A 21,224-nucleotide genomic window follows, 5' to 3' on the forward strand; every position below is an offset into this window, starting at 1 on the left:
AATCTAAGTGAAGAAGTCAGCAGACACAAGAACATCTTACCATCAGAACCTACCCCAACAAAATTACCAAAAATATTTTGTACACTTTACGATAAAACAAAGTATTATGTTAAAGACGCAACAAAGTGTTGTGCTAATAAACCTCAGTGTCTAAGTGTCCTGTCCTCAAATTTTGTTCAATTTTGACTTCTAAAAAACAGACCTAGCAAAGGTTGGGGTCTTCCCAGCACCAGCATTAATCACGACTGAAAGGAGAGATTCCTCCAGCACATGGAAAATGGGCAATCTCACGTTGTATTTTCATAAGTACCTTCCAGGATTACCCTGGATGCTGATTAAATCAATGTCTCATGAGCAGTGGAATAATTATTTTAAGTAAATGTACTCCTTCTAGGCCATCCAGATAAATAACTATTGTGTTACTACAAAACCACCATTTCACTATTGACTTCAGCTCTACAGTGTACCATTGAGATATTTCTTTTATTCTCTGCTAGTAGACATAATGAAGCCTTAAGGCTATCAGGTATTATAGACTCGAGTCCTAATAGCCACTGTTCTCTTCAAATGCTCAAACAATAACATCTTCAAAAATGCCTGAGTTTTTGGTTCTCTGTGAGCCAAAGAAAAGACAATCATTCAGGTCACCTACAGGAGTCGGGAAACTGATCTCAAATAGTAGAACATTTTTCTGTTTGTAATAAGACACCCAAATCAGATTACATACACAAGACTTTTTTAAAGTGTTGAGGAGAATGTTAAGTGTAACAGCAATTTATAACAAAGGCTAAAATAGAATTAATCTAGGGCAGAGAAAGCTGATTCAGGCTGAACAGGCCCAAGTAGGTCTTAAGAAATCTACTGAAAGACTCTGAACTTAATGCTCAACTTTGCCTATAAATTGCATAAGTTTTCACATATTTCCATTACCAGATAACAAAAAATACAACAAATGCTTAGTTTTTGAACTCTGTGCTCTCATGGGTGGTGATCCACACACCACCACTGTAAAAAAAGTTTCTAAAAATGTTGTCTACATGTTAATAATAATGATTACAGACATCTTTGGACTTTTTCCTCTTCTTTAAATATAAAAAGGCGGGGGGGCGCTTGGGTGGCTTAGTGGGTTAAGCCTCTGCCTTCGGCTCAGGTCATGATCTCTGGGTCCTGGGATCGAGCCCTACATCGGGCTCTCTGCTCAGCAGGCAGTTTGCTTCCCTCTCTCTCTCTGCCTGCCTCTCTGCCTACTTGTGATCTCTCTCTCTCTGTCAAATAAATAAATAAAATCTTTTTTAAAATAAATAAATAAATATTAAAAAGGATCCTGGGAAACTGAAATTATTTCAGAGGGATTCCGTAATCATGACAGCCCATTTCTAAACCAATTGGAATCACGAGAGTCCAAAGAAGAATATTCCAGAATAAAGTCTACCCTGTGATTGTTCTGGCCTTGTATATGCATAGATCCTGACTCTGCAAATCACTAACTGCTGTGTTAAACACAGGAGGTAAGTAAGAATTCCTCTAGCCCTTGAGATTATCATTCTGTTTTTATCACCAAGTATGCCCAGTCTCCCCCTAATATACATTTTACAGCTGCAAGAGTTAAGTTCATCAGCTCCATAAAGGCAGTATCTGTCCCTTGTTCATATGTGTATGCCCCTTATACATAAAAGTCCAATCATTGTTCACTGAATTGGTCTCCAGCCTGAACACAGTGCCCCTGAAGCTGGGTTCCAGGGCTGAACCTGAGAAAGTAGCACAAAAAGAGAAGAAACTTTTACTCTCTACTCCCAAGACACAAAGGGCTGTCCCGAGGTCATTACTTCTATTTTTTATTTCTATAAACACCATCTTGTTTTACTAATCCTAACTAAATGTGGGCATTATAAAACAGATTTAAAATACTGTCTTATAAAGTAAAAAAACTTCTAAGTTAACTACTTTCATACTTAATGAAGCTTGTAACTAGCTAGTCAAGTCAATAACATGTATTGCAATCTTAGAGGCTTAAAGGAGTTTTTGTGGCTTAGATAAAAGCCTACAACCTGAGCAGCCTCTCCTTAGCTCAGTGTCCTTGGGAATGACACTTAACATCCCTGAGCTTCAATTTCCTTAGTAAGGGATAATTATACCACACCAAAGGGTAGTTATATCCTCGAAACAATCAAAAGCTAAGTAATGTAAATTATGTAAGAGGTTGAAATGGAAAAAAAAAAAAAACAAAACCTCTAATTGTTATCTCGTCCAATCACTAGTCTAAAGATAACCCTGCCTTGCAAGAGAGTTGGTGGTAAGAGAGGGTGGGAGGATACAGACACACTGATAAATAGAGAGGAGAATAAATCTTACCAGAAGCCAACAAAGTGCCAAGAGAGGACAGAATGTGGCAGTCCCCATCAGGAGCTGAGAGCTAAGATAAGCACCATCCATACAATACCTCATTGAATCCTCACAAATACCTTCTAAAGCATTGCCATTTCATGTTAGTAATGAGGAAACCGAGGCTCAGAAAACCAAAAGTCTTGGCCCATGAAAAGGCAGAGCTTACATTTTAAGGACAAGCACCTTCCAGCCTGCCAATTCATTAAGCACTAAGCTCGAAAGCAGTTCATCTTTAAGAACTTATAATGTATAAAAGCCCAACCTCAGATATTTCTTTTGTTATTAGCATTTCATTGTTTAGGAAAAGAACACTTAACTTTGTTCCCAGCCATTCTCACAAATATTGTTCAGGAAGCAATTTTAACATTGAACAAGAACGTTTAAAAACAAATAAATGGGGATGCCTGGGTGGCTCAGTGGGTTAAGCCTCTGCCTTCAGCTCATGGCATGATCCCAGAGTCCTGGGATCAAGCTCCACATTGGGCTCTCTGCTTCACCAGGAGCCTGCTTCTTCCTCTCTCTCTCTGCCTGCTTCTCTGCCTACTTGTGATCTGTCTGTCAAATAAATAAATAAAATCGTAAAAAAAAAAACCAAACCCCACAAATATTCCTTAGGGTGAGCAGGAAAACCACTTTAATGCATTGTGGAGTTATCTCATGGAGGACCATGTCATGTTCTCTTTCCTTTCGTCTGTCCTCCACCACATTAGTGAATTTTCCCCCAACATTTGCTCTTTCTCACCAATACAAATGGAATTTTCAAGACTGTTTTCCATTATATGCATTGCATATTCCTATGACAGGAATAATCTTGATTTTTTTTTTCCACCTCTAATTCTCTCCTGGTCAATTAGTCTGTCAAGCAACATACATTTATCTAAACTTCCAGAAACACTTAAGGACTATCTCCACTCGAGAGCCAGGAAGCCAGAAAGGCCAAGAATTCCTTGAGTTCACCCTTAGAGCTCCAGCATCCAAAGATGACATTTATAAAACTTACACATTCTAGCATTTGAAAATAAAAATGAGGGTACTAAGCTGTTATCCCTGAAGAAAACAACCAGAATGAACTGCATGGAGAAACACACGAGTCTCTTAGAATGCGGGAGACAAGAGGCCACAGGTAAGAAGCACTTTACAACGGGTCTCTGACTTACGTTTCTCATCATCAGCGTGCACCAGAGATGCTGCCCTTGACAGAACATCCAGCGGTGTCTCCATTCCTGGCTGGGGCCTAGAAGGAAAAAAAGAGAATAAAGAACTTAAAGAGAATTCAAAGGACTCATTTAGAATTGCTGTAGTTAACAATTAGAAGGATTCTCCCACCACATGCAAATCACAGGTCACAAGATGAAATTCTCCCCAGTCTGAAGAAATCCAGTGGATTTGGTCCAGGCACAGCTAGAGCAAAGGGTTAAATTCCATTCTGTCTACTAAGCTCCACCTTGCTGATTCCAGCAAGCAGTTAGTTTTAGAGCTAAAAGAAGGGATATTGTGAATATTCATGCCCATGTTATGTGCACTTATAAACCTTTATGTGTGTGCATAATAACATGCCCATACAGACAGACCTAGTAAAAAACAGCTTCAGAACAAAGGCTGCTCTATGAACGTAGCATTACTACCAGTCTGAGATCCTGCTGTGGTGATGTGTGTTGTTGGTTTACTAGTTTTAACAAAAATTACTAAGATTGAACAGTTCTGTTCATTTACCTCCTTAGCCGAGACTCTGCATGACCGTATCATTATATATTCGATGTACTCATGAAAGGTCTGTGAATTCCAATGCTAACTGGTATTTTCCATTCCAATAGGAATCTTGGTTTTTAAATATCATGTTATGGGGGCGCCTGGGTAGCTCAGTCGGTTGAGTATCCAACTCTTGTGTTTCAGCTTGGGTTATGATCTCAGGGTTGTGAGATCAAGCCCTACGTTGGGTTCCATGCTGGGGGTGGCGCCTACTTGGGATTCTCCCTCTCCCTCTGCCTCTCTCCCTCCAAAACAAATAAAATGCTTTAAAAAATAAATAAAATACCATATTTGTATGGTACTTCCTATCACCACAACCCATCACCAATTTACCGAGTGCTGTGTTTTTTAATAAGCCCAGGTTTTACTTTAAATTTTGTTTTCTTAAATTACAGCATATATATAAAAGCAAAGATTGCAAAAGATTCAAAGATGGTGAAAAACCTAGAAAATCAGGCCACTTTGCCCAATTTTCCTTTTCTGGGTTATTTGAACAAGTACACATGCACACACACAAACACAGGCACACACAGTTATTGGAAAAATAGGCACACCCTATTAGAGAAACTTAAGTACACCCTTTTAAAGATACTGAGTACTGACTGTATATGTGTCAATTACAAGACATGGGAGATCGGCTTGCTTTGTTAGTATCATATTTCAGGTCTCCAAAGAAACATTAAGTCTTGCCTGGCAATGCAACTTCATTTACACTTGATCTTAGCCAAAAGGCTGAGAAGCGATGCAACTTCATTTAATAAACAATAACTATCTACAAGGTGCTAAGGCAGGAAAATAATAAAAGGCCAGTAGTTACTTTCAAAGCGTTTCCAATCTGTACAACAAACAGGCCTACAAGAATCTAGTTTAAGTATTTTCCAAAGTGTTTTGCACTATATGTTCGTATTTTATAAGAAAATTTTTTAGAAGTTTGGGAAATGCTGAAGTAAACCAAATTAAGCTGCTTATTTTCCTTCCTGTGCTTCAAATATGTTGCTATGCCTTCCTTCTGCATGAGGCTTAGGCAGTGGGGACAGTAGCTCTCTACATATGAAATCCCTCGGGTGCCTGGCTGGCTTAGCCAGTAGAGCTTGTCACTCTCAACCTCAGGGTCTCAACACAGGCATGGAGAGAAAGGAAAGGAAAGGGGAAGGGAAGAATAGGAGAAGGGAAAGGAAAGGAAAGGAACGAGGCAAGGAAAGGAAAGGAAAAGGAAAGGGAAAAGAAAGGAAAAGGAAAGAAAAGAAAAAAGAAATCTCTCAAATTGCACCATTCTTTTTTTTTTTTTTATATTTTTACTAACATATAATGTATTATTTGTTTCAGGAGTACAGGTCTGTGAATCATCAGTCTTAAACAATTCGCAGCACTCACCATAGCACATACGCTTCCCAATGTCCATAACCCAACCATCCTATCCCTACCACCACCCCCCAGCAACCCTCGGTTTGTTTTGTGAGATTAAGAGTCTCTTATGGTTTGTCTCCCCCACAATTCCATCTTGTTTCATTTTTTCCTTTCCTACTCCCCACGACCCCTCGACCTGCCTCTCAAATTCCTCGTATCAGGGAGATCATATAGTAACTGTCTTTCTCTGATTGACTTATTTCGCTCAGCACGACACCCTCTAGTTCCATCCACACTGTTGCAAATGGCAAGATTTCATTTTTTTTTTAATTTCATTTCTTTTGATGGCTCAAATTGCACCATTCTTTAACTTAAAACATCTACTGGGAACACTTAGGAAAATAATGGATTAAGGGAAGACGTGCTAAGTACCAAAACAGTGGTATGAACAAAGCCCTACAGAAATAAGGAAATAAAGATGAAAAAAAAATACAAATGAATTCTGAAAGACTCTGTGGAGAAAACAGAACCAAGAGCCTCTGAAGTATGTATATATAAGTTCTTCCAAAGAAGAACAAAAGAAGAATCTATTCAGGAACAAGTTGCCCCTCTTGGCTAGAAAAAAAAAAAAAAAGAGTAAACCAAGGACAGGAAGTAAGAGACAGGGATGGGAGAGTTTTGACTGGGGCCACACTGTGGACAGACTGAGACTTGGGTTTGATCCTGTGTGCGTTAAGGAGCCACTGAAATCTCTGAGCAGAGAACTAGTTTGGTCATCGCTGTGCTCTATGAAAACTATTCTGGTAGCACCAGGTAGTCCCATTCTATGGAACGGGAAGCCAAAGGCGAGGTAAGTAACAGGAAAGATACAGCTATGCAGCATTACAGGAGCTGTGGGGACAGGAGAACACCAGAGACAGACTGACAGGTCTGGAAATATGAGAAGACCAAGACAAATACTGGAGAGTCACTCCATGGTGAAACCTAGAAAACAAACTCGGAGCCAGAAAATAATTTGGAGGTTGCAGGGGGAGGGGGAGAGGTGAATGGGGCTGGAAAATAAATAAATCGCAATACCAGAAATGGGGCAGTGGGGGGCAGGGGAAGATGTAAGCGGAAAGTCAAAGCGGGCTGTCAGTGAGGGCAGCAATGTCATCAACCACAGGTCATGTCTTTTTTTTTTTTCCAGAGAAAAGGGAACATGAGTAAAATCAGAAGGAAAAAAAAATGACATTCACATTCCTAATCTTCTTGGTAAAATAGAAAAGATCATCTCTTGAGAGTAAGGCCTTTTGAACTTGTTCAAAGGTAGAGAAAGCAAAGAAGGTTTGAACAGAAGGACAGGAAAAGGTTTGCTCAACTCTCAAGAACCGTTATATTCTCTTCACCTAAATCAGTTTCCTATTCAGGCAAGAATTGAGCTTAAAGTCTTTTATTCTGATTAAGTTCATGCTGATAAACATTCTACTCCATAATACAGTATTTAGACCCAAATTCCTTAATTTCCCGGTGAAGTTGAAGGACAAAGCTTTTGAAGGACACATCCATCCCAATCATACAGTCTTAACTCTCCTCTCACATGGTGAAAATTCTAACCTCAAACAGATATACGTTAACATATCCTTTTAAGTTACGAAAATTATACGCAGAAGTGTTATGCACAGAAGCAAAATACCAAAACATAAAAACATCAAATAACACAAAGAAGTAGATGCAGAATTCTAGCATCGTAGGACATTACATACTTAAATTTATTCAGATACTATGAAATCCAAACCTCCAAGCAACTTAACGTTCAAAGCAGGCATAAGAGATTAGGTGTTTAAGGTTCACCTACAGGCACCTGCCATCTGCTGCAGCCTTATTTAATGAAACCAACCAATTTTTATTACACAATTATCCTGAGTTCAGGGAATTACTTGGGAGAAGTAAAAGGGAAACAGAAGATACAATCTCTGCTTTCAAGGAGTTATGATCTTATTGGCAAACCTAAAGTATAAGGAATAGGTTAACAGACAAAATTTTTTAAAGGAATGGGGTAACAAAGAGACAAATTTAAAAGAGCATAATAAAAGGCAAGATATAGTTTAAAACCAAACTGCGTGTTGTGTGATAAAAGAGAGATCAGTGTCAGCTGAAGTGTGTACCTTGTGAACATTTACTCTTTGCTTCGAGCAGACACGTGTGCGCTTCAAAAAGCCACTTCAAAGATCTCCTTCCCTAGGTTCTCTCCCTCAGGCTGTCATGCTCCTCCCTGACCTCTCTTACTCACCTGGCTCACAGTGTCAGAATATTTCCTGGGTGCAAGGACCCTGTCTTATCCTTACATGTACAGTCATGTTGGATCAAAAGCCTGAAGAAAGGTGCAGAGACAGGAATGAAAACCCAAGACAGGGAAACTAAGACCATTCTGGTCAGAACAGAGAGTCCTGGTGAAGAGCAGGAGAAGCTAAGTGTGGGTGAGCCCAATGTGGGTGGCTGTAGGAACAAGCCAAAAGCTAGCTGGACAGGTTTACACTGAACGTCGTAGGCAACAGGCAGCTACTATTTAGTCTCTGAGCAGGCTGGTGATCTGATATGAATGAGATTCTTGTTTAGCAGTTCTGGAGAAGACGGTTTGACATGACAGAGTGAAGTGAGAAGTCACTAGGAGCAGATCAGTTAGGAGGCTTCTACAGGAACCAGGTGTGAGATAAGGACAATAGGGGCTGGTTCAATATACACAGGAGGGAGATGAAGGCCAGCAACTATCTAGCCACAAAAGACCTAAGCAAATACAGGTGGAAGAAGACAGCAATAAAAAAAATTTTTAAACCTTATGAAAAATTAAAAAAAAAAAACTTATGGGTTTACAGCTCTACAATATTCACAATGCCAAAAAAAATAAAACCACAAAACAAACAAACAAAAAACATGTTAGTAAAGTTGTGGGAGTTGGAGGGAGACAATGGTTACAGTGTTTGATGGAGGGTCACACCACACTGAGAGACAAGTTAGCATAGTGGTTATTTAAGATCTTTAGACACCAAACCATCTGAGTTTGAACTGGGCTCAGCCACTTCCTATCTGCGTGTCCCTGGAAAATGACTTTACCTCTGTGGGTCTGTTTCCTCGTCTGTAAAATGGGAATATGAATTCCTATTATCTCCCTCATAGGGTGTTATGAGAAGTGGATGGGCTTTACATGTATTAAAGTAATCTTTGTCAAAATTTTTGCAAACACATTAAATAAACTGCAAATGATGATCGTAAATGTTTTGGAAAAGGGTACTGACCACCACTTTACCTGGCGATGTCTCTGAGATGAAGTAAAGTTGAGACCTCAAGGAAAGGAATTACTTTTGCAAAGGGAGGCAGATGGGAAGGAGACAAAGAGCATTTGCAAAACACCCAAGACAGACCCAAGCTGGGCTTGGAGATGTGGAGGGAATGACCTCAAGTTTAGGGAACACAGGAGAGAGGCCACAAGGTGGGGCAAAGTAGTCACTGGCAGGGTATGACAAACTGAGACTTTATTCTCAGTGCAAGGCTGAATGGTCTTACACAGGGGAGAGAGGCCCCTGGCTTATTATATATCCTTTATGAACCATAAATCATCTACTATCTTTTGCCAAAGATTACACAGCATCCAGAAAATAAAGCCAAGTATATCCCAGTAGCACGTTCTCCTTTCTGTGACGGTTTTCACTTTATAGTATCATGATGACCAAAAATGCAATCACTTGAAATGCTCACACCTGAAACATAACATCATTCAAGTGAAAAGAAAGTGGTTTTGGAAAAAGACATCATGTGCACCTGCGAAGGTGTACTACCCTCTTGCAACCCATTTCCAGTCTATCCACTTACCTTTCCTGGCTGACAAATATGACCATAAGTCATCATGAACAGAACATACATTTTGTTTCATTTTGCAAGCAATGGTCTGTATTTTCTCTGCCAGCCCATATGCTCTACTTCGAGCTCCCTTATTGCCAAAACTAATAAAAAGCTTAAGGTAGAGAATAGAGAATAACAGATCAGTTCTAAAGCTACTGAAATGTAGGGACATTCTGTGCTAATGAAAAGCTCAGCTATAAATCTGAATGCCATTATTTTGGACTTCCACAAAGAACTGTCCCTTTTTGATCAACAAGAGGACAAAAGCACCTATCTTGGAAATAGAATCACAGGGTGTATTCGATTTTTTTTTTCAGGCAAGAGAACAGAATTTCAAGATATGGTACAGAAATGTTCTAAGGAGATTTCCCAGGTGAAAGCTACAGCACCAGGCCTCCCTGACTCCGTGGCTCTGCCAGGAATGGTGGCCTGACCACATATCAATTTGGGGAAGACTAGGAGAACATGGAGCGACCATCCTAGCAAGGGCGGGAAACCAGTGGGGGTGGGGAGAAGCACATTCAAACCTCCTGATGTTCCTGCCACACTGTCACTTGGCCAAAAAACACAAAGAGGAAGACTTCACTATCCTGAGATACTGATGCCGCCGCCAGCTTCCGGATGCACACTAGTCAGGATTTCTAACTCCTGTTGGCCCTGCTCCATGCCTCTATCCCCTGCAATCAGGGCCACTTCCTGGGATAATCTAAACCAGCCTCAGCTAATAAAGCATAACCGGAGGGCAAGCTTAGGAGTATGAACCTTCACACCATAGCAGGGGGTTATGGCCCTTTCGGCCATCAAGAATTTAGAGGCTTTCATTGTGTATCTCCTATTTCTATTAAAACTATATCCAAAACAAAACAAACTATACACAGACCTTACAGAAGTAACGTACACCAAATACATATCACACTGCGGTCAATTTGGCCAGCTGTCCATCTCAGTGAGAAGGACAACTGAAATAAAATTTCAGACCAAACCATCACCAGATTCCGGCAGCCACGTGGAAGCATGACTTAGGGCACATCATACAGACGAGCATTACCCTCCTGTTTTCTTCTCCATAGTGTGTCCAGCTGATGCCCCACTAACTTCCTGCAACACACATTCTTCCCATTAACACCCAATTCTCAACCATTCCTCTATGTTCTTGCTGAAAATATCTCATTTGTGCGATCCTTTTTTTCTTTTCACACTTTACCATCTGTTAAATCAATGCAGCCAGGACTTGAGCCCTATTTTAACACTTTCACTTGTTCAGTCAACAACCACTGCTTTGTTCTAGGCTTTGCTCTACAAGCCTAAGCCTGATTGTATGGGCCAGCCATTTAACCTCTCCAGGCCCAAGGTCCCTCACCTAAAGAAACTGGCAATAACGTTGCTCACTTCCTAAGTCACAAACTTGTCCTGTGGACTAAATGATACAACGAAACTCAAGTGAGAAATACATGTCATCCCCATCCGGCCACCACATAAGGCTGTAGAACACAGGCTTTTCCAAAACACACTCACGTAAATTACTTCACTGGATTCTCACCGTAAGTTGGCCTTAAGAGGACTATTACTATTCTGCAGATGAAAAACCCAAGTGCCGAGAACGTAAGTGACTTCCTGAAGAAACTAAGACTAGAATCCAAGTCCCCTGACTCACCATCCGTGCTATTTTTACTATACTGAAGCTGATTTTCATAAAGACTTCTGGAGAAAAGCAGTTATTTATTTTTAGTTTTATTAAGCTATACCTCCCTTCCCAGAAAGAAACCCCTTCCATCATCAACCAAGGCAAGACTTCCAGTCTGTGTTCCTTCCCCTATACCTTGAGATGCATCAGCCAATAACTTCATAGTTTCTAAAGCGAGCAAAGGGAAACCAACCCTCCCCTCTTACAAATGAGAAAACGGCGTATTTTACTTTCTTTGAGGAGAGACGGGCATGGAGTCCCAGGAATGGTAAGCAAGCCAGGTGGAAAAATGCTCGCAGTCAGCGGGTTCTGAGAGTGGAACTAGTGACCCCGGCCACCACCAGCTTCACAGCTACAGAGCAATTAAAGGGAAGCCCTCAAGGCTTCAGGCTCTGCAAACGACTTCAGTATTAGGAAGGACGGTTTCCACTTAGTCACGCTCAAGAGAACCTGCTGCTGAGCTCCCATGGATAACTGTTAGGGAGCAGTGAATGGTATTTTCAAATCTGCTCCTTATTTGTATTTCTCACAACCGTAAATTGTACACCACACTACTAAAGAGAGGCCAACCCTTACTCAAAACACTCTTCTGGGGGGGGGGGGGGCGGCGGGTATAGCTCAGTGGTAGAGCATTTGACTGCAAAACACTCTTCCAAGAGTCATACTGTCAGGATGCCTGGGTGGCTCAGTCGGTCTGCAGCTGCCTGCAGCTCAGGTCATGATCCCAGGGTCCTGGGATAGGGCCCTGGGTTGAGTTCCTTGCTCAGCAGGGAGCCTGCTTCTCCCTCTTCCTGCAGCTGCCTCTGTTCAGGCACACGCTCTCTGACAAATAAATAAATCTTTAAAAAAAAAAAAAGTCATACTGCCAAAGAAAGAGCATGAACAGACGATCCTCTGCCAGGCCTGTGTTCCTCACCTGGGCATAGGGCTGGTGTGTGTAACTGACTCCTACTGTCAAAATGTACAGCACCCCACCAAGTACCGTGCCAGGGCCTGGCCAGCTTCCACTTACACCCGGTTCCTCACTTCTACTCGTAGCCACTCCTGAAAATCTATTCCAAGGCCAAGTGTATTAAATCTGAATATGCCTAAACGTTCTATGCTTATTTCCAGAGAACTGAAAATACGTATGTATAAAATCCCTAGTTGGGCTTTTAGGTGCTTACCAATCTCAAACAGAAGCCCCAGAATAAGAGTCAGCTGATGGCAGTCCTTCCATCCTAGAAAACTAATAAAACCTGGCAAGCTGGGACAGTCTTATTATACCCTTTCCATAATGATATAATGCCCCTCCTAGGAAAGTTCTGCAGGAGGCAGTCTACGGGTTGGGCAGCCGTCCATCTCTGGTCCTCCAAAGTGGGATTCGTTAGATGGCAAAACAAGGTAGGCTCAGGTGCTTGCCATCAACTCGGCTCTGCCTACTCCTGGTCTCCACCTCCCATCGTCTCAATAGAGACTGAGATCCCAGACAGCGGGGGCTGAGTAAAGGGTACCACTCTGGATGGAAACTTCTGAACCAATGCTCAACTCAACCACTTCAGGTTTTCTGATGCTAAAATGGCCCAAGGCTTGGCTCTATGGACCCCCTTGACCGCCCCTCCCCCGGGATATGGTATTTAGTCGTCTTCATGACTCGGCAACAGGAGCTGCCAAGCAGTGCTACCATGCAGAAACTATATCCTCGGGTCCTGTAATACAGCTGGGTATCACCTGCACACTGTGAAAGCTAACTCGTGTGCCAGTTGAGAGTCATGTATAGAACAAACCCAATGTTGCAAAACTAAACTTAGGTTACAGCATATCTCCTGACCTTTTATGTGAGACTGCCTGGTGCTGGTAAAAAACCCTCATTGCTGGCTGAAGTCTACTCATCTCCCACAAAGGACCCCCCCAGGAACTGTACAGGCCCACACTAACATGTGTCTAAGTAAAAGAAAATAAAATTCAAGTCTGGACTTTCTGAGCAGACTACCGATTCCCACCATTTCTTGACACTGTTGTCAGTGTTGTCAGATAAAAATGAAGTATCCTTGGGGCGCCTGGGTGGCTCAGTGGTTTAAGCCTCTGCCTTCGGTTCAGGTCATGATCTCAGGGTCCTGGGATCCAGCCCCGCGTCAGGCTCTCTGCTCGGCGGGGAGCCTGCTTCCTCCTCTCTCTCTGCCTGCTTCTCTGCCTACTTGTGATCTCTGTCTGTCAAATAAATAAAATCTTTAAAAAATGAAGTATCCTTTTCTTCCTCATGTTTAGCCTATTGTGAATCTGTCTCTTCATTTCCAAGACCTCAGCCTCCTACAGCACAGCATATGAAATAAAGGAAAGTGGCTGGTATTTTTAGTTTACTCTGGATATGCCTGTTCCAGCCATTTCTTTTATTTGGAAACTTAGAATTTCCTAGTCACAAGTCCTAAGGTGCCCCCTTCCTCTCAGGGACCTGTTTTTGGTTTTGTTTTGGTTTGGTTTGGTTTTTTGTTTGTTTGTTTTTAGTGGAGCCCAACATGGGGCCCAAACTCACAACTCTGAGATCAAGACCTAAGCTAAGATCAAGATCAAGAGTTAGATCTTTAACACACTGAGCCACCCAGGCATCCTTCTCAGGGACCTTTTACCCCCAAGAATGAGAGACATGAATTTGCATCAAAGTCTAACATGGCATACTTCCCATAATATCTAAGTCTAACTGTCCACTGTCCCAAAATCTCAACTCAGCCTATTAAAGCCTAGATAAAGCCTTCTAACCCATGACACATTATACCATTAGGAAGCACTCAAGTTATCAGCATCAGTATATATGCTCAATTCTCATCATTCATGTAGCCATGCTCTCTAAAGTCTCCAAGAATGCTGAGTTACTGAACACTGAGCCACTGCTCCTAGGGGAAGCACATGGTTAGGTTCCCTTGAGCCGCTGGTTACATTTTTGTCAACTGATCAACATACAATCTTGTTTTTAGGTGTGTTTCTGTTTTGTTTTGTTTTTTTTAAGATTTTATTTATTTATTTGACAGAGAGAGAGAGAGATCATAAGTAGGCAGAGAGGCAGGAAGAGAGAGAGGAGGAAGCAGGCTCCCTGCCTAGCAGAGAGCCCGATGCAGGACTCGATCCCAGGACCCTGGGATCACGACCTGAGCCGAAGGCAGAGGCTTTAACCCACTGAACCACCCAGGTGCCCCTAGGTGTGTTTCTGTTTTAAGACACCTTATGTGATATCTATTACTGATTCATTCACATTGAGTTTATGGCCAACAGCACTATAATTCATGCCTGAATGAAGCTTATGTAATGCACATATTTTCACCATGTATTTTTTCTAAAAGGCACATCACAGCCTCCTTGCTCCTGGAAACGCTATGCTGGGGGGGCCACTGTAAACACCAAAACCAACAAAAAGCCCCCAAAGGAGAAAAATATGGCACTAAATAGAACACAGGTAGGGAGTACAGTGTGAGAGCTGAAACAAGAAGTCAGAGTAGTTTGCCTTGTCTGACCTCGGCCTGAGAAGTGTGCACTTGGGGAGACTCATATTTTTCACCACTCGGTGCATGTGCAGGGTGACAGACAAAGTCTTGCAAGTTCAGCTTCAGGCGTCCAAATAAATTCTGGTAAGTAGATGAAGTCAGAAATCCAAGGATGCACCATATCTGGTTATCAGACCTGAGGCATGAGACAATGCATTCTACAAGGTTTTCCTCCTTTGCAAAGCAGCTGTCATACTGCGTCCCGGGTAGCAAGAATTTTTCTGGTTTCAGCACCTCCCACTTATGCTCCTGCCTTTCTTACCTTGGCAGTTTATACTCTCAACATTTGGCAGCCCATTTCTTTCCTCCTTCCCTTCTTTCTTTCTTTCTTTCTCTTTCCTTCCTTCTTTGTTTTGATCTTATTTATTTGTCAGAGAGAGAGAGAGAGTGAGTACGCGCGAGCACAAGCAGTGGAGGGAGAAGCAGGCTCCCCATAAGGAACCCGATATGGAACTTGATTCCAGGACCCTGGGATCATCACCCAAGCCGAAGGCAGACTCTTAACTGACTGAGCCACCCAGACATCCCATTGGCAATCCAATTTCTAAGCAGTTGTTGTTGCTGTAGTTGTTTTAACGTGGTCAGAATATAAATGGCTACAGACCATTGGCAGCATTCCCTCTTCTCTCCTATTAGGCTCTCACATACCGACTTCATTACATTTAGTTTAGACCGCCTCCCTAAAACAATCACAAATGAGCTTCAGTTATGCACAAACTTAACACACAAAAATTTTCTCTCACCAGGTTCTGCAAGAGCTTACCTAACACAGGCCAAACACCAGACTTGATATGTGTTAAGACCGCTACAGTGTCGAAATTGTAGTTACATTAAAATTTTCCCCAATGTATATGTGACTTTTACCTCCTGAATTTATAACTCTTATTATTTTATGAAGTCATGGTTACTTTACTTATATTTCACAAAGGCAAACTAGAACCTGCTCGGCAAAACTACCCAGCAAAGATGCTGAGAAAAGACACAAAGTAAAATCTTCCTTGGGATTTGTTTTGGCAACCACCAGAGGTTCTCAACAAGGCTGACTCCATGAGCAGTTAAAAGGAATTTCCCCTTACAGCACTCTTGTCAAACAGAACATCTGAAAGTGAAAGTTTTGGTTTCATAATGATAGCGTCTGGAAGAACAGTTAAACTCTTCAGGTAAACTCATAGTTCTAAATCAGTTGGGGGAAGTGGCAACAACTGTCATTAAGAAGCTCTCTCAAATCTTTAAAGGCTTCTATAACAACATAATACAAACTACTTTCAAAGCACATTATTCCCTCTAATTCCTGGACTTCTGTGATATATTGGGAGCAAATACTATTACCCTCTCACGGTAAGAAAATCAAATACAAAGGGTAAGCAGAAGTAACTTCTTCTGGTCACAAACTTAATAGGTGACAGAGATTGGAGTTAAAATCAAATCTCCGGAAATAAGCCAGAGCTGTTTTTACTACAACATTCACAGTTTTGGAATGTAGTCCATGGTTATTTATAGCAGAATTATCTTCTTAATTGTATTGTGTCTGGTCAACATAAAAATTAGTTTGCATTAGCTTCCAAATGGAAAGCAAAAGCAAGCTGCCCCAAACTGTGACAACAACAGTGGCAGGGGAAATCAGCCTGGGATTAAACATGCACGAAAATCAAATAACTATTTGAGGGGTTTACATCACTTCTACCATGGGGGAGATGATTTTCAGCCAGATGCAACAGGAAACACACAGAAGAAAAACAATCAACCAATCAACCAACACAAAATTGTGTCTTGAGTATAAGACCACAAACTTCTGAAGGAAAGTATTTCTAAATGCATTATTTAAAATTAAAGCACTGAGATTTAGAGACGATAAACAACTTGTTCCAAGTTTGAGTCATCTAACAGCCTTAAGGCACTGACCCCAAAGCTCTCTTTCAACTACCCACGCTACTCCTCACAGTCGTGCGCAGGCAAGGAAGAAACAATGAACATTGCAAGTTAGTGGACTAGAGGAAAGAGTTTGGTATGCTAAAATGGTATGCAAAACGGACCTTCAAATACTAATAGGAAAACTATCGTTTCTTGGTTTTGTCTTTGAAAGTTCAGAGGAAACAAATGCAAGCCTTTATTCTTGGATTTAGAAAAAGATCTGCAAAATCTACAAATTGGAAGATAGTACCTTTCAAACAGAGGGAGCAACCAGCTGCGATAAAAACTAGAAGTGGCCCCGGGGCTGCTGGTTCTTATTAACCACAAAGAAGGAAATACAACCAGCAAACATACAGCACCAATGATCAAAGTGAAACCGAACTTTTAAATCTCCAACATTAAATAGACGAATATATGCCAGTAAAGTGCAAAGAAACTAAGTTAATAGCCCCAGCAAGTACTGTCATCCTAACCTAAGACATTCCAATGTCTCAGTGTCAGGAATCAAAGGAGACTTTAAGCAAAGCAAAAAAAAAAAAAAAAAAAAAAAAAAAAGGAAAAGACATCTGCGTTTCGTTGAGGCCTGCACTCGGTGCGGTGCTGGAAGAGTGTGCCGTTCTGTTTTGGAGAGGGTCAGGGAGTATAGGAAGAGAAAAGAGAGACCCGTCCCAGCTGCCCATCCTCAGCCCCTTCCCGCAGTCCTGCATCCAGCCCTCCTTTGCCGCTGGCCAGGACCAAGCGTCTACAGCGCTCGCCGACCCCCTTCCCAGCCCCGTGCCTCGCACTCCCAGGACGCCTTGCTCGCGGGATCCCCCAGGAGCCGGACCTCCCTCTGAGAGCCCTGGAACTTCGGCTCCAACCCGGAGCCTCGAATTGCCCCGCGAAAACCAGCCGCCGCCTCCCTCCAGGAGGACGTCCTCAGCCCTGCCCAGTCAGCCCACCCGGAGTTCCCCCGCAGGCCAGCCCTCGCGGGCGGGGTCCTCCTGCACTCACCGCGGGGCGGCTCTGGGCTCGCCCGCCTTGGGCCGGCCGGGCCCCGTGGGGGGCAGCCGCGGGGTGGAGGCGGGACCGCCGGGCGCGCGGGGCGCACTCCGAGGGCGCGCCGACGCACAGGCGCGCTCGCGCCCGCGCTCCCGCACCGACTCCCCCTCCGCACACCCACACGCACACGCGGGCGGCGCGCGCCAGGCCGGCTCCGCGGCGGACGCGAGCGCGGAAGCGCGAGGAATCCCTGGAATGAGGCGCCGCCCGCCCTCAGCCGGGCACTGCCGGGCTCCGCCTGGCCCGGCAGACCCGCCCCCGGACACGCCCCTCCCACCGAGCAGGTGGGCGGCCGAGGCCAGGTGAGCGCGCAGGGAGGCGGGGGCGGGGCCTCGCGCTCCGAGGAGAGGCGTGTTTCCCCTCCCCCGCCCGCCGCACGCCCGGCGGCGGCTCGCACCTACCCCGCGGGTGCGGACGCGCTCGGGCATGGAACCGCTGCTGCGGGCCGGGAGCCGCGCTGAGCCCCGGGAGGAGGCGCCAGGCCCCGAGAGCGCGAGGACCCGGCATCTCACACACATCTATGTCCCTCAAGGCCCAGCCGGTGGAACACCTTCAGTGTGAGTGTACACGCACTAACGAAGCTTTTGTGCGCGCCCAGGTGCTTGCTTCTGTGGGCCAGGCACGTTCCCCACATGCACACAGTGGGCCCACGCACCAATGGACACAGCACACGTGACACCAACGTCCACGGCTGAGCCGTACTCCACAGCCACTGGACCTGCCGCGCCTTCCCCGCCACGCGCGGCCGGCCAGTGCCAGAGCCTCTGAGCACGACCTGCAGCACCACGGCTGCCCTCGGCTTCAGACCCGCCCCCGTCCTCTTTTCGAGAAGCAGCCGCTGCCAGGGCGTCCAACCCCTCCGGCGCTCCCACCCGGCTCACCCGCGGGACCTCAGCGCACACGGGTGCCTCCCGCACACCCCGGGCTCCCCGCTCCCCGGGACTCCGACCTGGACCGCTGCCTCGCTCTATCGTTACCCACACACCCAAGCCAGACTGCCCAGACAGGCCGGCGGCCACACGTACCTGCTGGTACAGGTCGCGCTTGCTCGGGGAAGCGTGTGCTCAGGTGCCACTGCGATCAGAACGGCCGCTGCAGTCCCGGGCACTCAGACGCGGCTCGGGTTCCTCCCATTACAGCATTTTACACTCCACCACTCACTCCTCTCTCTCTCTCTCTCTCTCTCTCTCTCTCACACATACACACACACACACACACACACGCACTCACGCCCCAGGCGCCCAGCAGCGTCTTTCCTCCCCCTCCCTCGCCCGGAGGAGGAAGTCCTAGTAAATGAAAACAGTGTGGAAGGGAGGGAGCAGAGGAGGGAGCGAGGGAGGTGGGAGTGGAAAGAGCCCCTTCCAGCCGCTCACACAGCGGTGTTTGCTGTGTTTGGCAAACTCCAGGAGTCCACAACCCCGGCTGCTCTGAAATGTGCCCGGGGAGGGGCAGAGGGGAGGAGGTGAAACATTTCTAATTGGTGCAGGTTCTTATTACAGCAGCAGCGTAGACATGTGACCACGAAAAGAAAAGCCCTGTCTTTAATTTTTTCCTGTCATTCTCTAGAGATTTGGGGGGAGGGGGGTTAGAGGGGGTGGAGGCCTGATACTCCGGTCTCCGGCAGCGCTTGCCCCATTGTTTTCTCGGACTGCCACAATTAAGAAAACATTTGCTTAACATATTCAGGCGCTAACTTCATAAAATAAATAGAGACTGGACTTCCTCTGGTTTGCTTTAAATGGCTTCATGTTGCTCGCCTTCTGGCTGTTCTCAAACCTGGGTCGTTATTAGGAAGGAGCTCCTGCTACTATAGGGCTTTCCCTGGGAGAAGGCTCTGCTGAAAGGCAATGATAACAATTAAAAGAAATACCAGCTTACATTAATGCTGGGGGGGGGGGGGGGGAGAGGAGGGGGTGCTTTGCCATTTTTAAACTCTTATGGCATCTATGAACTAATCTGATCATATCAGATCACAACATATTACCTCATTTGATCTTAGCCCCCCACCCCTGGGTAGCAGGACAGGTATTAATAGTTCCATTTTACAGCCAGTGTAGATGTTCTCCCTAAAGCAGGTAGAGGTGTTTCCTGTACCAGAACATGGGTCTTATGGCTCCTGGTGAAATACACTCTCCTCTAGGCCACACAGGACGACTGTAAATGGGAACCCAAGTGACAAGTCAACCCTAGCATAGCTGCCCCTGGTCTCTCAGTCCCCAGATTAGAAAATTTAAAGCTGGGAAGGCTCCCAGTCTTCCCAAAGATATTTTTACTTAGACTCCATGTTACTTCATCACTAGTCTCAGACAAGGAGGGGAAAAAAACCACCCTGAAAAGATCATAAAGAGGAGGTTTTCACCCTGCCAAGTTAGGGCAGGGCATGAGGAAAGAATGAGGACTGCATGGGCAGATTTCAGGAAGTGTGGCAAGACAGAAAAAGGGCTTGGATTTGGACAGACCTGGATTTGAATCCAAACTCTGTTTGCATTTGTTATAGGATTTTGGGTATGTCATCAAGCTCAGGTTTCTCATCTGTAAAACAGATAATTCTTACCTTGAAGATCCATTGCAGGGACCAAGGATTACGCAGAATATTGAATGAATACTCACATCTTCCTCCTTCACTCTTCCTACCTTAAATCCAGTCCTGCTGTGGCACCTTATAAACAGACACCCACTTTAACATGGGGGGATGGGAATATAATTTGCCCAGATAATGCAGATGAATAATGATAGCAATAATAATACAACTACACATTTGTAAAATGGCTTTGGGGTTTACAAAGTGTTCCCACATATCATTATCTCATTTTGATTTTTATGACAATTCTGCCATTTGTATGCTGCTAAATGATTTCCATTTGGGGTCAGTGTGGAGGTCCTAAAGCTGCCTCTTTAATTTCCATCACTGCTCAGTGCAAACCTTACTCTGCAGATAAATCATGGGGACAGAGGGCCTTTTCTCATGGATGTGACCAGTCTTCGACCTTTCCAAGAATTAATCTCACTGCTTTCCTTACATCAGCATTAGTGTGACTTTGCTCTAGCAACATCGAAGCATGGTTGTTTGAGCCTGGCTGTTTTAGTTGTGCAGAAGAAAGACACACTCAAGTTATCCTAAGAAAAAGGGGCTGTGCCTTCAAGATGTAGGTGGACCGGAACTGGAACATGTCAGATAGATAGACTATTCACACAGTGGGATATTAGCAGCCTAAACAAATGACATATGCTAACACATAACAATAGGGATGAATCCTTTTTTTTTTTAAAGACTTACTTATTTATGTTAGAAAGAGAGAGAGAGCGTGTGCACGCACAAGTGGGAGGGGCACAGAGAGAGGGAGAAAGAATCTCAAGCTGACTCCATGCTGAGCTGAATTCACAATCCTGAGACCAAGACCTGAGCCAAGTCTGTGGCTCAACCTACCGTGTCACCCAGGTACCCCAATAGGGATGAGCGTTGACAATATTAGGTGAAAGAAGTTAAGTCCCAAAGGATTACATACAGCATAATATCCTATTTGTAATGTTACAAATAAAATGAAAAAGAATTGTAGGAGAACATACACCTGCAGTAACACTAATACAAAAGAATAAGGGGATGATGACCAGAGGATTCAGAGTGGTAATTACCTAGGGAGGGGACTGCATTGGATGGGTGGGAGGGGTCACTGGTTAAATGGAGGTTATCGTCAAGCTCCTCACTTTTGGAT

The 21,224-nt window shown here is 44.2% G+C and overlaps 1 protein-coding gene across 2 annotated transcripts in view; it reads right to left on the bottom strand.

Moving 5' to 3' along the window:
- VGLL4 (vestigial like family member 4) overlaps positions 1-18,897 on the bottom strand; it is a 159,503-nt gene extending 140,606 nt beyond the window's left edge. Inside the window, exons 1-2 of one of the 2 annotated variants that reach the window (XM_045990786.1) lie at positions 18,537-18,897; positions 3,543-3,619 (exon numbers count right to left, since the gene is read on the bottom strand). In XM_045990786.1, the coding sequence (XP_045846742.1) occupies positions 3,543-3,606 (64 nt within the window). In that variant the 5' untranslated portion in view covers positions 3,607-3,619; positions 18,537-18,897. Of the gene's footprint in view, positions 1-3,542; positions 3,620-17,463; positions 17,572-18,536 lie in introns of those variants that run through there. The other variant, XM_045990787.1, reaches the window with a different exon arrangement.
- Positions 18,898-21,224: the final 2,327 nt, after the last annotated feature.

The sequence above is a fragment of the Meles meles genome, chromosome 20 (assembly GCF_922984935.1).
Source record: "Meles meles chromosome 20, mMelMel3.1 paternal haplotype, whole genome shotgun sequence".
In the NCBI taxonomy this organism is placed as follows: Eukaryota; Metazoa; Chordata; class Mammalia; order Carnivora; family Mustelidae; genus Meles; species Meles meles.